General features: G+C 52.3%; 1 protein-coding gene across 1 annotated transcript in view; it reads left to right on the top strand.

Moving 5' to 3' along the window:
• The window catches only part of LOC138837749 (pre-mRNA-processing factor 6), a 47,105-nt gene extending 30,598 nt beyond the window's left edge, over window positions 1-16,507 (top strand). The window contains exons 13-21 of the mRNA XM_070036693.1: window positions 2,663-2,784; window positions 4,761-4,899; window positions 7,887-8,006; window positions 9,430-9,606; window positions 9,952-10,085; window positions 10,530-10,621; window positions 11,696-11,810; window positions 14,289-14,415; window positions 16,091-16,507. Of these exons, the coding sequence (XP_069892794.1) occupies window positions 2,663-2,784; window positions 4,761-4,899; window positions 7,887-8,006; window positions 9,430-9,606; window positions 9,952-10,085; window positions 10,530-10,621; window positions 11,696-11,810; window positions 14,289-14,415; window positions 16,091-16,243 (1,179 nt within the window). The 3' untranslated portion in view covers window positions 16,244-16,507. The remainder of the gene's footprint in view (window positions 1-2,662; window positions 2,785-4,760; window positions 4,900-7,886; window positions 8,007-9,429; window positions 9,607-9,951; window positions 10,086-10,529; window positions 10,622-11,695; window positions 11,811-14,288; window positions 14,416-16,090) is intronic.
• Window positions 16,508-16,968: the final 461 nt, after the last annotated feature.

Genomic DNA, 16,968 nt, shown 5'->3' with positions numbered 1-16,968 from the left:
ATAAAGATTTTTATCAAGCTGCACCAGGCTCATACCTGTAATCCTAGCTACTTAGGAGGCTGAGATTTGAGCTGAGAATCATGATTTTAAGCCAACTTAGGCAGTAAACTCTGAGACTCTTACATCCGATTAAGCAGCAAAAGCTGGGAGCTGGTGGCTCACACTTATAATCCTAGTCATTCAGGAGGCTGAGATCTGAGGATTGCTGTTCAAAGCCAGCCCGGGCAGGAAGTCTGTAAGATTACCGTTAACCACCAGAAAAGCTAGAAGTGGAGCTGTGGTTCAAGTGGTAGACAGCTAGCCTTGAGCATAAAACCTCAGGGCCAGCTTCCAGGCCTTGAGTTCAAGCCCAGGTGCGTGCGTGCGTGCGTGCGAGCATGCATGCGTGCGTGCGTGTGTGTGTGTGTGTGTGTGTGTGTGCCACACACACACAGAGACATTCATACACACGCACACACACACTCCAGAAGTAGATCTGTGGCTCTAGTGGTAGAACACTAGGCTTAAGTAAAAGAACAAAAACAAAAAATGAGAGACAGCATCCAGGCCTTGAGCTTAAGTCTCAGGACTAGCACCAAGAACAAAAAAACAGTAGCCTGGAGATGAGGCTTAAGTGGCAGAGCACCATCCAAGCAAGCAAGCGGCCTGAGTTCAAATCCCATTACTTGCCAGAAAGTAAATAATTTTTATACATGCTGAGGATCCATTAGGCCATTTGTTACTAACAATTGCAAAGCTTTGTCTCTCCCCCTGTTATTCTGCCTTTTTTACTCACCTCCAAATGCAAATCCCTTCATGGTCCAAAAATACTTGTGATGTCTGCAGAGCCTGGAGAATAGTGATTTCTCTCAGAGACAAGTACCCTTGGTCCTCTATGAGGCTGAGTGAGAACAGATGTCTTGAGTTTATCCAGTGAATGATGGTCATCATAAGACACAGTTAAACTAGCTCTCAGGTGTTCTGTCACTGCATATAGTGATTGGCTTTTTGTTGGGTTTTCTAATATTACCTGTCACTTTTTTTTTTTGGTCTGTCTGGGGCTTGAACTCTGGGCCTGGGTGCTATCCCTCAGCTCTTCAGCTCAAGGTGAGTGCTCTACCGCTTGAGCCACAGCACCACTTCTGGTTTTCTAGTGGTTTATTGGAGATAAGAGTCTCACGGACTTTCCTGCCCAGGCTGGCTTTGAACGTTGATCCTCAGATCTTAGCCTCCTGAGTAGTTAGGATTACAGGCGTGGGCCACTGTCGCCCGGCTTACCTGTCACTTTTAACATTACTATTTGGTTATAAAAAGGCTTGGAGGGGCTGGAAAGGTGGCTCAGTGGTGGAGCGCTTGCCTTGCATGCATGAGGCCCTGGGTTCGATTCCTCAGCACCACATAAGCAGAAAAAAAAGCCAGAAGTGGTGCTGTGGCTCTAGTGGTAGAGCACTAGCCTTGAGCTGAAGAGCTGAGGGACAGCGTCCAGGCCCAGAATTCAGGCCCCACGACTGGACCAAAAAAAAAAAGGCTTGGACTGGGCTGGGAATGTGGCTTAGTGCTGGAGTGCTTGCCTTGCTTGCATGAAGCCCTGAGTTCGATTCCTCAGTACCACATAAATACAAAAAGCTGGAAGTGGCGCTGTGGCTCAAGTTGCAGAGTGCTAGCCTTGAGCAAAAAGAAGCTCAGGGACAGTGCCCAGGCCCTGAGTTCAAGCCCCAGGACTGGCAAAAAAAAAAAAAAAAAGGCTTGGAGAAGAGCATTGTGTACAGTGTTGCTGTTGGAGTAGGGGAGTGACTCTCCCCTTTGTTTCCAGTGGGTTGTGTGTGTGCTCCTGTGTTGTAGGGCTTGTGCGCAGTGGGCACTGTCCCTGACTTTTTTGCTCAAGGCTAGCACTCTTAACACTTGAGACACAACCCTACTTCCAGATTTTTTTGTTGTTGTTGTTAGTTAATTGGAGATAATCACAGATTTTCCTACCTGGGCTGGCTTTGAACCATGATTCTTAGAGGTCAGCCTGATGAGTAGCTAGGATTACAGGCATGAATCAGTAGCACCTGGCTTCCTTTTATTGTTTTTATACTAGGTATAGTATATATTTTCTGTTGTGAAAATTAAACCTGCCCACTTCCAGTGGCTCACGCCTGAAATCCTAGCTACTTAGGAGGCTGACTGCAGTTCAAAGCCAGCCTACTCAGGAAAGTCCGTGAGAGTTCTTATCTCCAGTCACCCATCAAAATGAACATGGAGCTGGGGTAGAGCGCCAGCCTTGAGCAAAAAAGCTAAGGATCAGCATGTAGGTCCTTAGTTCAAGCCCTGGTGCTGGTACACTAAATAAGTATGTAAATAAATAAGAAGCTGGTCTGCATGTTATGCTGTTACAGCTTGTCTGTCTGAACACACCTGTCTCTGCCACTCCCCCACGTGCATGTGTGCACGCACACATGTGCACACACATAGTTGTGAGGTGGTGATGTACATGAATTGTCAGGTTGCCTCGCAAGCTTAGGAGAGCCAGCAGGCAGCCCACAGGCTTGCTTCAGAGGTCCTGTCCCCTGTCCTGGACGTAGTTCCTATTAGATCAGCTGCCTTTACTGTGAGCCCTAAGAAGCCAGAGAGGCCGTCATACCATCTGCTCCATTGCAGTGCGGGGCTGTCCCTTCTCATGGCTGTCTTTCTGTTCTAGTGTGTGGCCCATAATGCCCTGGAGTGTGCACGAGCCATTTATGCCTATGCCTTGCAAGTGTTTCCCAGCAAGAAGAGTGTGTGGCTACGAGCTGCGTACTTTGAGAAGAACCATGGCACCAGGTAAGACTCACTTGCCCCTGTGTAATTAAACCCTCCACCCCTAGTTCCTGCTTGTCTGGTCCTGAATTTTTTATTTTTTTATTTTTTTGGTCAGTCGTGGGGCTTGAACTCTGGGCCTGGGGGCGCTGTCCCTCAGCTCTTCAGCTCAAGGCTAGCCTCTACCACTTGATCTACAGTACCACTTCTGGTTTTCTAGTGGTTTATTGGAGATAAGAGTCTCATGGATTTTCCTGCCCAGGCTGGCTTTGAACCCTGATCCTCAGCTCTCAGCCTCCTAAGTAACTAGGATGACTGGCATGAGCCACTGGCACCTGGCTCGGTCCTGAATTTAAACCTCACTTTCCCAAAGGTCTTCAAGTGCTGCCATTTGAAGTCTGAGCCTCTGTGCTGCGGGGACTGGTTGTGGTGAGGGCAGAATGCTTTTATGGCCCTGGAACTTTGCAGCTGGCTTGCTCTTTATAGCCCTCTTGTGCTAGGATTATCACTGATCTATAACTGAGAAACAGGCATCAAGGAGGCCTGCCCTATCTAAGTGTCCCATGGCACTTAGGAGTGCTGGATGCAGGCGTGAGGTGGAGCCGTACAGTCAGTGCCAGGGCGGCTTCGGCTGTGGGCGGTATGTCTAGGTCCATACAAGCTGTTTTTCATTTGAGTTGTGCTGACTCTGGGTTTTGGCTGGTTTTGTACACAGAGGAGGTCCTTGATAATTTTCTTTAATTGTGCGCCTTAATTGAAAAAACCTTTTGGGTCTGCCTTATTGGCTGTAAATGTTGATTAAATTAGGCATTGCAGTTTCTTGTTTTAAGTGGGTACCTCTCCAAGGCATCAGCTACCCAGACACCCTTCATCCACCCTCTCCGGGGTCCTCTTCTTGCCTGCGCTGCTCCCTGTGCCGGGGGGCACAGGCCCTGCTGGGTTTACTGAGGTTGCAGCTGGGAATATTGAGCCTTTTCTTTTTTGGCGTTGTTTAGTATCAGTCTCTTTAAGGCCATGTTTTTACCCTGCCAGCTGGTTTGGTGTTTCAGCATTAACTCCTTATGGGGGATATGGGGGCATTTTTAAGTGAGCTTGATGGCTCACCCTGTAGAATGTCATTTAGAATAGTCTGCCAAGGGGCTGGGAAGGTGGCTCAGTGGTACAGTGCTTGCCTCCCATGCATGAGGCCCTGGGTTCGATTCCTCAGCACCACATAAGTAGAAAAAGCCAGAAGTGGCCCTATGGCTCAAGTGGTAGAGTGCTAGCCTTGAGCTGAAGAACTGAGGGACAGCGCCTAGGCCCAGAATTCAGGCCCCACAACCAACAAAAGAGAGAGAGAGAGAGAAAGAGAGAGAGAGAATAGTCTGCCAAGAGGGCAGACTCCTCTCCTGACAGGCGTGGTTGAGACCTCATGGCCGTGTCCACACTGACCACTCAGAGGCTCAGTGGCCAATTCTTTCTCTTGGCGCTGAGTCATAAGATGATGGTGGAGAATAAGTAGTACTTGGGGAGCCTGGTATTACCCTAGCAGGCCGAGTGCCATGTTGTGTGACTCTGGCCACACTTGCTGTGCTGCTGCCTGACACCTACAGAACTCTTTAAAGAGTCCAGGGATTTTTACACCTGCAACCCAAGGCTGGCATAGTGACCTAAAATCACTTTCTTTCAGTAAATACTTTTTTGGGGATGCCATAACAGAATCAGCAGCCTGTCTATCAGTGGACCTGGGGGTATCTTTTAGGGTTCAAGAAACCCGTGTTATCAGTCCTCCAGAACACAGTCTAATAGGCTCTGCTATTTAAACAATGTGATGCTTTGTAAAACCCTCTTCAGTAGTTGATTTTTAGAATCTTAATGGAGAGGAAAGATTTCCCCACACTGACCCCATTGTAAAATCCGGTAAATCATTTATAAAGCCGCACTTTGGAGTAGTAACTGTCTTTTCCGCTGTGTGCTCTGGTTTATGGCCCTGGCTCTGGTAACTGGCCTCTGTCTTGCAGGGAGTCTCTGGAAGCACTTCTACAGAGGGCTGTTGCCCACTGCCCAAAGGCAGAGGTGTTGTGGCTCATGGGTGCGAAGTCCAAGTGGCTAGCTGGGGACGTCCCTGCTGCCAGGAGCATCCTGGCCCTGGCCTTTCAGGTGAGTGAAAGGCTGCCTGTGCTAGAAAGGCTGTGTATGAAGACCCAGCTGCTACCACTGGTGCCTAAGCACTTTCCTGGGCATAGCCTTGAGATGTACACAGTGAGAAGGGCCCTGGAGCCTGTGGGTGGCCAGGGATGTGGGGCCAAGGACACAGGCTGGACTTTCCAGACCAAAAGACACAGGTCGCACGTGGGTCACCTAGGTGTCCCTGAGTAAGTGGAGCTCCATTCAGGTAGATTTGCTAAGCCCGACCCAAACTGATGACTGTTGTAAGCTATGCAGTGGTTTTTTTTGTTTTTTTTTTTTGTCGATCGTGGGGCTTGAACTCGGCCTGGGTGCTGTCCCTCAGCTCTTCAGCTCAAGGCGAGTGCTCTACCACTGGAGCCACAGCACCACTTCTGGTTTTCTAGTAGTTTATTGAAGATAAGAGTCTCACAGACTTTCCTGCCTTGGCTGGCTTTGAACCGTGATCCTCAGATCTCAGCCTCCTAAGTAGCTAGGATTACACATGTGAGCCACCAGCGCCTGGCGTATGCAGTGTTTTTTGTGTGTGCTGGTATTGGCACTTGAACACAGGGGCTAGAGCTCTACTATTTGAGCCACAGCTCCACTTCTGGATTTTTATTTTATTTTATTTTATTTTATTTTATTTTATTTTTTGTCGGTCTTGGGTCTTGAACTCTGGGCCTGGGCCCTGTCCCTCAGCTCTTCAGTTCAAGGCAAGCGCTCTACCACTTGAGCCACAGCGCCACTTTCAGCCTTTTCTGTGTATGTGGTACTGAGGAATCGAACCCAGGGCTTCATGCATGCAGGGCAAGCACTCTACCACTAAGCCACACTCCCAGCCCTGTGCAATATTTTTAAAGTTCCTTATTTAAATGTTATTGTCACGTATAATATTCTAGTAGCTTATGACAGTATGAGTATTCAGTGGTTTTATGGCATACTCTTCATTTGTAAATATCAGGTTTTGTTGTTGTGGCTGGTGGTGGTCATGGGACTTGAACTCTGGGTCCGGGTGCTGTCCCTGAGCTCCTCAGCTTGAGGCCAGCGCTTTACCACCTGAGCCACAGTACTACTTCTGTTTTTCTGGTGGTTAATTAGAGATAAGCGTCTCATGGACTATGCTGCCCTGGTTGTCTTTGAACTGCAGATCTGAGCCTCCTGAGTAGCTAGGATTACATGTGTGACCCACCAGCACCTAGCTAATGTCAATCTTTTATTGCAGTCCAGGATAACATAATAAAGCTTAGTCTTGGGGCTGGGAAGGCAGCTCAGTGGTGGAGTGCTCGCCTAGCATGTATGAAGCCTTGGGTTCGATTCCTCAGCACCACATTAACAGAAAAAGCCAGAAGTGGCTCTGTGGCTCAAGTGGTGGAGTGGTAGCTTTGAGCAAAAAAGAAGCTCAGGGACAGTGCCTAGGCCCTGAGTTCAAGCCCCAGGACTGGCAAAAAAATTTTTTTTTAATAAATAAAGCTTGGTCTTCCTTATTAAAATACCACAGGAGGGATTGGTCTGGGTGACTTTTTTTTTTTTTTTTTTGGTTGGTTGGTTGTGGGACTTGAACTCTGGGCCTGGGCTCCATCTCTCAGCTCTTCAGCTTAAAGCTAGCGCTCTACCACTTGAGCCACAGTGCCACTTTCAGTTTTCTGGTGTTTCATTGGAGATAAGAGTTTCACTGGCTGGCTTTGAACCGTGATCCTTAGATCTGAGCCTTCTGAGTAGCTAGGATGACAGCTTGGATAGCTCCTGGCTGGGTCACTCTTTTGTTCAAGCTACTTCCTGGAGTGAACTCAGAATAAACAGAGTAGTTAGTGTCCTCCTTAATTCATGCTGTGACACAAAGGAATCCCTGAGATGCCTGCCTTGCTTGTTACCAGGGGGCTGCGTCTTAGGCTATGAGGTGGGTGTTTTGCAAAAGGCCAGTGAGTGGCTGTACTGACTGGTACAGTGGATACCAGCTCAAAGGGGCTTTAAGAGCAGTTGTATGTTCCCTAAACTCTGCATATAGTTCAGTTCCTTTGGCAGCTCTTTCTTTCTTTCTTTCTTTTTGTCGGTTGTGGAGCTTGAACTCTTGGCCTGGGTGCTGTCCCTCAGCTCTTCAGCTCAAGGCGAGTGCTCTACCACTTGAGCCACGATCTCAGCCTCCTGACTAGCTAGGATGACAGGATTACAGCCACCTGCGCCCGGTCTCTTGCCAGGCCTGCCTGCCTCACCAGCAACACCCTAGCCATCCATCTGCCCTGCCTGTGTGAGCACCCTGTGGATGCCGAGGGGAAGGAATGAGGTTAGGTGTAGCTGGTCACACAGGTAGGACGTGTGGGCCTGGTGCTGTTCCTGAGCTTTTTACCACTTGAGACACAGCTCTACTCTACTTCCTGCTTTTTGGTTATTAATTAGAGATAATAGCTCAGGGACTTTTCTGCCCTGGCTGGCATATCCTACATGTCTTACATGTATGATTACATGTGTGACATGTGAATGGTTTGGGTGAATCCCAGAGAAGATGGCTCCTACAGCTGCTATTATTACTAAAGTGCTATGTATTAGAATGAAAACAGACATGTTTTGAAGTGACCTTAGGTTTGTGTCTGGAGTATGGCCTGTCTTCTACTCTGGGCAGGGTTTGGACCACACCAGTCCTACCAGTCCTGTAGTAGAGTGAAACTGGCTCAGTCCCTGGGCTACCTGCTTTGCTTTGCTTTTTTTTTTGCCAGTCCTGAGGCTTGAATTCAGGGCCTGGGCGCTGTCCCTGAGATTCTTTTTTGCTCAAGGCTAGCACTCTACCACTTGAGCCACAGAGCTACTTTGGCTTTTTCTGATTATGTGGTACAGAGGAATCGAACCCAGGGCTTTATGCATGCAGGGCAAGCACTCTACCACTGAGCTACATTTGCAGCCAACACCTGCTTTTTATTAAACATGATCCTAGCCCTGGTCCTTTTGTGTGGAGCCTTATTGCTGTCTCTGTGCTTGCCCTCCAGGCCAACCCCAACAGTGAGGAGATCTGGCTGGCCGCTGTGAAACTGGAGTCAGAGAACAATGAGTATGAGCGTGCCCGGAGGCTGCTCGCCAAGGCCCGGAGCAGTGCGCCCACGGCCCGTGTACGTGGTGGGGGGTGGATGGGGCGGGTCATGGGGTACCTTGCCCACGGCCCGTGTACGTGGTGGGGGGTGGATGGGGCGGGTCATGGGGTGCCTTGCCCACGGCCCGTGTACGTGGTGGGGGGTGGATGGGGCGGGTCATGGGTGCCTTGCCCACGGCCCGTGTACGTGGTGGGGGGTGGATGGGGCGGGTCATGGGTGCCTTGCCCACGGCCCGTGTACGTGGTGGGGGGTGGATGGGGCGGGTCATGGGTGCCTTGCCCACGGCCCGTGTACGTGGTGGGGGGTGGATGGGGCGGGTCATGGGGTGCCTTGCCCACGACCCGTGTACGTGGTGGGGGGTGGATGGGGCGGGTCATGGGTGCCTTGCCCACGGCCCGTGTACGTGGTGGGGGGTGGATGGGGCGGGTCATGGGGTGCCTTGCCCACGGCCCGTGTACGTGGTGGGGGGTGGATGGGGCGGGTCATGGGGTGCCTTGCCCACGGCCCGTGTACGTGGTGGGGGGTGGATGGGGCGGGTCATGGGTGCCTTGCCCACGGCCCGTGTACGTGGTGGGGGGTGGATGGGGCGGGTCATGGGGTGCCTTGCCCACGGCCCGTGTACGTGGTGGTGGGTGGATGGGGCGGGTCATGGGGTGCCTTGCCCACGGCCTGTGTACGTGGTGGGGGGTGGATGGGGCGGGTCATGGGTGCCTTGCCCACGGCCCGTGTACGTGGTGGGGGGTGGATGGGGCGGGTCATGGGGTGCCTTGCCCACGGCCCGTGTACGTGGTGGGGGGTGGATGGGGCGGGTCATAGGGTGCCTTGCCCACGGCCCGTGTACGTGGTGGGGGGTGGATGGGGCGGGTCATGGGGTGCCTTGCTGCACGTGTGGATCTAGAGGCCACAGCCCACATTTGTTATTAGGCTTTAAAGTGAATTTTTTCCCTTTTTTTCTATTTTATTCCAATGATTTGTGTATTTAACAATATTCTATTTTAATTGGAAAGTCTCATAACTTGTTCTGATAGTGTTATTCTTTTTCCTTACTTTTTTTTTGTTTGTTTGTTTGGTCATGGGACCTGAACTCCGGGCCTGGGCGCTGTCCCTGGGCTCTTCAGCTCAAGGCGAGTGCTCTACCACTTGAGCTACAGCGCCACTTCCGGTTTTCTAGTGGTTTATTGGAGATAAGCCTGGGCTGGCTTTGAACCGCAATCCTCAGATCTCAGCCTCCTGAGTAGCTAGGATTACAGGCGTGAGCCACCAGCGCCCGGCTTTTTCTTACTTTTTGTGTACATGGAAAGCTTTGAGAAATTTATGAGGCACATAAAATGCAACAGATGGGCAGAAAATGAGCTGCAACATGGAACATGTGTCACCCAGATAAGGTGGCAGGTGCCTTGGGAGCAACTCCCCCGTGCAGAAGTTTGGGTCTCTTTTGCAGGTGTTCATGAAGTCTGTGAAGCTGGAGTGGGTTCTGGGGAACATTGAGGCTGCACAGGAGCTGTGTGAGGAGGCCTTGAAGCACTATGAGGACTTTCCCAAGCTGTGGATGATGAAGGGGCAGATTGAAGAGCAAGGAGAGCTGGTGGAAAAGGCCCGGGAGGCTTACAGCCAGGGCGTAAGTGTCAGCCGGGACACTGTCCCTAACCCCCAAGGACATTTGGAGGGCTAGAGGTCAAAACTGAACCTTGCTTCCCTCACTATAGGTTCTGTCTTTTCCCTGCACTTGGGATGCATGTCATATAGCACACCCAAAGCTAAGGTAGTGTCTACATCCTTGGGCACAACCATACAGTGTTACCCCCTGCACACTTAGACATGTGTTTAGCACAGTCCCATCTGTGAAACAGAGTAAGCAGGGTGTGATGTGCTGGTCGCTAGACCAGCCTGCAGCACTCTCATATGAGGCTGGTCCCTCGTGGACACCAGCTAAGTACTTTTTTCCTTGGTCTCTTGGCCTCAGTTGAAGAAGTGCCCCCACTCTACACCGCTCTGGCTCTTGCTTTCCCGGCTCGAGGAGAAGGTTGGACAGCTGACCCGCGCTCGAGCCATTTTGGAGAAGTCTCGATTGAAGAACCCAAAGAACCCTGGACTGTGGTGAGTCCTGGGCTAGTGGCCCGGCTCTCCTGTCAGGAACTGTCCTCACATGGCCCCTCCCTCATGTAGCTGGGTCACACAAGCCCACATCCCCCCGGGGTGGGGCAGCAGGCACTGGCTACCGTGAGGAGTCAGGCCCCCGCTCGGGAGAGGTGGGACTAGATGACAGTGGGCTTCTGATGGAGAACCCTGAGGAGGCGAGGAGTTGATGCTAAGGGATGAAGTTGAGAGAGAAGACGCAGCCAGGGCCTGAGGAGTAGCTGGGTGTGAGAGTGCATAGCTGTAAGGAGGCTGAGGTAGGAGGATTGTGGGTTTGAGGCTGACCTGGGTTGCATAGAGTTCCAGACTAGCCCAGACTGGAGACATGGAGACTTTGTCTCCAAGGCTAGATAGATGTGAGGGGTTGAGAGGACGATGTTGTGTTGTCTCCGGCTGTCTCCTCAGGTTGGAGTCTGTGAGGCTGGAGTTCCGTGCGGGGCTGAAGAACATCGCCAACACACTCATGGCCAAAGCCCTCCAGGAATGCCCCAGCTCTGGTAGGAGCCTCTGCCCCCACTCCGCAGGTGTCAGGCTTGAACCCAGGGCCTGGGTGCTGTCCCTGAGCTTTTTTTTTTGAATGGATAGTATCTTTAATTTCCTGTTCTTCTGCCTCTTCTCCCCCCCACAAACCCCCCCACCCCCCCTCCCCCCGCCCAGGCCCCGCTCCATCCTGGGGCTTGAACTCTGGGCCTGGACGCTGTTCCTCAGCTCTTCAGCTCAAGGCTAGCGCTCTACCACTTGAGCCACAGCACCACTTCAGGCTTTTTCTTTGTATGTGGTACTGAGGAATCGAACCCAGGGCCCAGGGCTTCATGCCTGCTAGGCAAGCACTGTACCACTGAGCCACATTCCCAGCCTGCACTATTCGTTTTTCTTTTTCTTTGTGTCCTTTTTTGTTGTTGTTGGTCGTGGGGCCTGAACTCTGGGCCTGGGGACTATACCTCAGCTCTTCAGCTCAAGACAGCACTCTACCACTTGAGCCATTTCACCACTTCCTGTTTTCTGGTGGAAGTCTCATGGACTTCCTGCCCGGGCTGGCTTTGAACTTCCATCCTCAGATCTGAGCCTCCTGAGTAGCGAGGATGACAGGTGTGGCGCCCTGAAAGAAGTACATTTCTAAGGCTGCATAAGGCATGTTTGCAACACACTCTTAATGGTTAGCTGATTATTGGATATGTACGTTGTCTCCTACTGTTGACTTTCTTTTTTTGAGATAGGCTTTTGCTTTGTAGCCTTGGCTGGGCCTTTAACTTGTGAACCTCCTGCCTCAGCCTTTTAAGTTCTGGGATTTCAAATACGTACCACTACGCCTCGCTGTCTCCTGTTTTTTAATTTGATACTGTTTTGAGATTGCGATTTTTCTTTGTGTTCTCCTGAGTCAGTGGGAAGGCTGTTCATGCCTGTGGGCATTGTCCGGAGCTGCACTGTCAGGGGATGCACCAAGCGGGTGAAAGTATGGGCCTTTGTGGCTGGCCCAAAACAGGCCTCTCTCAGGGCTACTTAGGTAAGGTAGACATATTTCTGAAGCCAGAGATGAGACTGAAGCTCAGGTCTTTGTTTCTGAATTTCAGGCATTCTGTGGTCAGAAGCCGTCTTCCTCGAGGCAAGACCCCAGAGAAAGACCAAGAGTGTGGATGCCCTGAAGAAGTGTGAGCATGACCCACATGTGCTCCTGGCCGTGGCCAGGTGAGTAGGAGTTTTCTAGGGTTGCTGACCTCAGCAAGGGTCCTGATGTGGCCTTTCGCCAGCATCTCTGCCTCTCCTCGCCTGTAACGACGGTGCCTGCAGCAGGGTGGGCCCCTGGAACTTGCCGCAGGAGCTTCGCTTCGGTGTTTTGGGTCTGAAGTCGCAAGACATTTGCTGCCCACCTCACTTGGGCACCTGTGCAGGTCACTCCCTCTCCCTAGACCTTTCAGGCAGTCCTCTCTCTGTCTCTCCTGTCTTTGACTTCCAGATTTCAGCTTGTACCACACACAGCCATCTGCTTCTGTGGGTCAACCCAGAGTTTAATAAGCAAAAAAGCCTTTTGCCTTAAGGGGCATCCGCTGAGAAATTCGTTTTCATTTTGTTAGAGTGAGAAATCAGAAGCTGGCGCCGGCAGCTCCCGCCTGTCATCCTAGCTGCTCAGGAGGCTGAGATCTGACGATTGCGTTCAAAGCCAGCCCGGGCAGGAGAACTTAGGAGACTCTTATCTCCAATGAACCACTAGAGCACTCGCCTTGAGCTGAAGAGCTGAGGAACAGCACCCAGGCCCAGAGTTCAAGCCCCACAACCAACCGAAAAAAGAAAAAAAGAAATCAGGCCAGGTGTCCATGGCTCACGCCTGTAATCCTAGCGCTTCCTCAGGAGGCTGAGATCTGAGGATCATGGTTTGAAACTAGCCTGGGCAAAAAGTGAGGTTCTTAGCTCCAACAAACTACTCAGAAAAAGCCGGAAGTGGGGCTATGGCACAAGTGATACTAGACTTGAACAAGAGAAGCACAGGGGTGGCACCTCGGCCCTGAGTTCAGGCCCCAGAACCGACAAGAAAAAGGAAAAGAAATGAGACACTTTGAGCTTTGGTCCTGGGAACAGCCCTGGGTCTGGATGTCTTGTAGTACAGAGGTGACCTACCAGAGCCTGTCAGTTTGGATAGATGCAAGGTTCCCAGGGGAACCTCGTGTAGCACCTGTGCCGCCGTACCTCCACTTCCCTATGGTGATATGGGGAGGCGTATCACCCCAGGCTGTCCTGGGCCAGCTCTGGCTCTGCTCGGGTGGCACTGGGTCTTCGGGACTGGCATGGACGCCCTCACAAAGCTGCCCATGCAGCTCTCCAGCTCCCGTGGCCCTCGCATGTGAAGGAGGCTTCTCAGGGTCTGGCTTGGGCCTGCTTTGGCTTCTTCCCTTCTTCCTTTGTGCTGCTTCTTCCCAGAGTGGCTGTGTGGCCCTCAGATATGGTAGCCATAAAACCTTATAAAAGGCTTTGCTAAAGTAAATAAGTCATTCCTGGCTGTTTCCAAGCCAGTGTTCTCTTTGTCTGCTATCTTGAGTTTGCGCTCTTTAAATCACAGTTTATCTAACACCAAGCAATTAAGAACACCACAAGGCTTAAAAAACAATCAAGTTATCAGAGCATGAAATTACTCTGCTCAGTACCTGAGAGTAGTCCAAACAGCGGTCTGGGGTGGAGGGTTGCCTGGGCTCCAGCTGCTTTGGTGCTTCTGGCTCAGGAGAATCTGAGTTGTGGGGAGCGAGGACGCACCCCACATGTTGGACCTGCCGTCGTAACATGCCCGCTGCCCTCGCTGCTGTCCCCCCACCTGTCCACTCTGTGGGAGGACGTCATGGAGACTTGGGTTTGTAGGTTCTGGCTTCTAGCCTGGTCCACTTCAGTTTGGTCTTGGGAAGTAGTCAGGTATACCAGCATGTGTACTGTGGTCTGAGTACTGAGGGGCTTGGGGCCCAAAGTTTCTGGTGCTGGCTAGAACCTATCTTCATGGGGGTAAACAGGGTAGAATAACTTAGCAAGTATCCTACTGAGGAGCATGCTAAAGCCTTGTTTTTCTTTTTTTTTGGGGGGGGGGGAGGGGGTCTGGTCGTGGGGCCTGAACTCTGGGCCTGGGCATCTACCACTTGAGCCACAGCGCCACTTCCGGCTTTTTTCTTTTTGCTTAGGTGGTGCTGGGGAATCGAACCCAGGGCCTCAGGCATGCAAAGCAAGCGCTCTACCACTGAGCCACCTTCCCAGACCCAAGCCTTTGTTTTTCTAATCAGAGCCTTAATTCATATTTCATCAGATTTAGTGGCATTTCCTCCCATTTAAATTAAAAGGGGAAAAAAATTTTGCCTTGAGCTGAAGAGCTGAGGGACAGCACCCAGGCCCAGAGTTCAAGCCCCACGACTGCCAAAAAAGGAAGTGTCTATGAAAGCTGCTGATCAGTAGTGTGGAGAAGGAAATAGTCTTGTTAGATTTGTTTTGAAGCAGAAAGAAAAAGGGATGTGATTAGACATCCAAGCTTTTTGGTGAGCAATTTGGAGTAATCTCCATTTATTCATGGCCCCTGGCAGGGCCACAGCCGCTGGGTTCAGGTACTGCTGATAACCCACACAGATGGGTGAGGGTGGCCCTGGCAACACCACTAAAACACCTCACTCTGAGCCCTGCACCTTTTTCCTGAAACAGGCTGTTCTGGAGTGAGCGGAAGATCACCAAGGCTCGGGAGTGGTTCCACCGCACAGTGAAAATCGACTCTGACCTGGGGGATGCCTGGGCCTTCTTCTACAAGTTCGAGCTGCAGCATGGCACGGAGGTGAGTCTTTGCAGGCAGCCTGGCCCATCTCCTGCTCGGCTTCTGAGAGCCCACCGGTCCTTAGAGGACCCAGGAGATAGCAGACCAGCCATTTTAGCCGGGTGCTGGTGACTCATCTCTGTAATCCTAGCAACTCAGGAGGCTGAGACCTGAGGATTGAGGTTCAAAGCCAGCCTAGATGAGAAGTCCAAGCCCCAGTACTGACACACACACAGACAGGCAGACAGACACACATACAGACACAGACAGACAGACCCAGATACACCCCAGCACCCCTTAGCGCGCACACACACACACAAACACACCAGCACCCTTTAGCGCACACGCACACACACACACAACACCCCTTAGTGCGCACACACTCACGCACACACACGCACACACACACACACCAGCACCGCTTAGCATGCACACACACACCAGCACCCCTTAGCGCGCACACACGCACGCACACACCCACCAGCACCCCTTAGCGTGCACGCACGCACACACACACACCCAGTACCCCTTAGCGCGCACAGACACACACATGCACACACACACACACACCAGCACCCCTTAGCGCGCACACACACACCACAGCACCCTTAGCACACACACACACACACCCCAGCACCCCTTAGCGCACACACACAGACACACACACACCCCAGCACCCTTAGCACACACACACACACACCCCAGCACCCCTTAGCGCACACACACAGACACACACACACCCCAGCACCCCTTAGCGCGCGCACACACACACACCCCAGCACCCCTTAGCGCACACACACACACACCCCAGCACCCCTTAGCGCACACACACAGACACACCCCAGCACCCCTTAGCGCACACACACACACCCCAGCACCCCTTAGCATACACACACACACCCCAGCACCCCTTAGCGCGCACACACACACCCCAGCACCCCTTAGCACACACACACACCCCAGCACCCCTTAGCACACACACACACCCCAGCACCCCTTAGCACACACACACACCCCAGCACCCCTTAGCACACACACCCCCCCCAGCACCCCTTAGCACACACACACCCCCCAGCACCCCTTAGCGCACACACACAGACACACCCCAGCACCTCTTAGCGCACACACACACACCCCAGCACCCCTTAGCGCACACACACACACCCCAGCACCCTTTAGCACACACACACACCCCAGCACCCCTTAGCGCGCACACACACACCCCAGCACCCCTTAGCACACACACACCCCAGCACCCCTTAATGCGCACACACACACCCCAGCACCCCTTAGCGCACACACACACACACCCCAGCACCCCTTAGCGCGCACACACACACACCCCAGCACCCCTTAGCGCGCACACACACACACACCCCAGCACCCCTTAGCGCGCACACACACACACAGACACACCAGCACTCCTTAGCGCGCGCGCACACACACACACACCCCAGCACCCCTTAGCACACACACACACAGACACACACACAGACACACCAGCACCCCTCAGCGCACACCCACGCGCACACACACCCCAGCACCCCTTAGCAGTGGATCTTGAGGGTGGGAAGAGGGTCATCAGCGGGAATGCTCCCTAAGCAGAGGCTACCTTGAGATCCGTGGGACCAGGTGTACAAAGGAGCAGAGAAGCCTAGAGAAGCCCTGCCTGAAGTGCTGTGCGTGCTTTCCTCAGGAGCAGCAGGAGGACGTGAGAAAGCGCTGTGAGAATGCTGAGCCCCGCCATGGAGAGCTGTGGTGCACTGTGTCCAAAGATATTGCCAACTGGCAGAAGAAGATTGGGGAGGTGCTGGTGCTGGTGGCCGCGGGCATCAAGAACACCTTCTGATGCTGGGGTGGGTGGGCGTGTGGTGCTCGGTGCACGCGGATGGGACACAGAACTGTGCAGTCTGACCTTCATTAAAGGCTTCTGATGCTGGGGTGGGTGGGCGTGTGGTGCTCGGTGCACGTGGATGGGACACAGAACTGTGCAGTCTGACCTTCATTAAAGGCTTCTGATGCTGGGGTGGGTGGGCGTGTGGCGCTCGGTGCACGCGGATGGGACACAGAACTGTGCAGTCTGACCTTCATTAAAGGCTTCTTACGCAGTGCGCTGGGGCTGGGGTTCTACTTTTCTCCACGTCCTTTTCTACCCAATCTGGTCTCCCACACCTACAAGGAATGGTTAGGATACTTTTTTTTTTTTTGCCAGTCTTGGGGCTTGAACGACTCAGGGCCTGGGCACTGTCCCTGAGCTTCATTTTGCTCAAGTCTAGTGCTCTGCTACTTGAGTCACAGTACCACTCTGGCTTTTTCTGTGTATGTGATACTGAGGAATCGAACCCAGGGCTTCATGCATGCTAAGCAAGCACTCTACTACTAAGCTACCTTTCCAGCCCGGTAGGTGTTTATTTGTACCTGGAAGAGTCACGGGATACCAGGGCTCACAGATTTTATGGAGGTGGAAGTATTGGGAACACAGGCTTTGGAGAGTGGGGTGCTGAGTCACAGATCTGAGACTAAACTGAAGAAGACAGAGCTTGCAGGAGACCTTTGGGGGCCACTCCCGGCATG

The sequence above is a fragment of the Dipodomys merriami genome, unplaced genomic scaffold, assembly GCF_024711535.1.
Source record: "Dipodomys merriami isolate MVZ:Mamm:240054 unplaced genomic scaffold, mDipMer1.0.p SCAF_275, whole genome shotgun sequence".
Classification (NCBI taxonomy): Eukaryota; Metazoa; Chordata; class Mammalia; order Rodentia; family Heteromyidae; genus Dipodomys; species Dipodomys merriami.
This window is presented reverse-complemented; position numbering and strand designations above follow the sequence as displayed.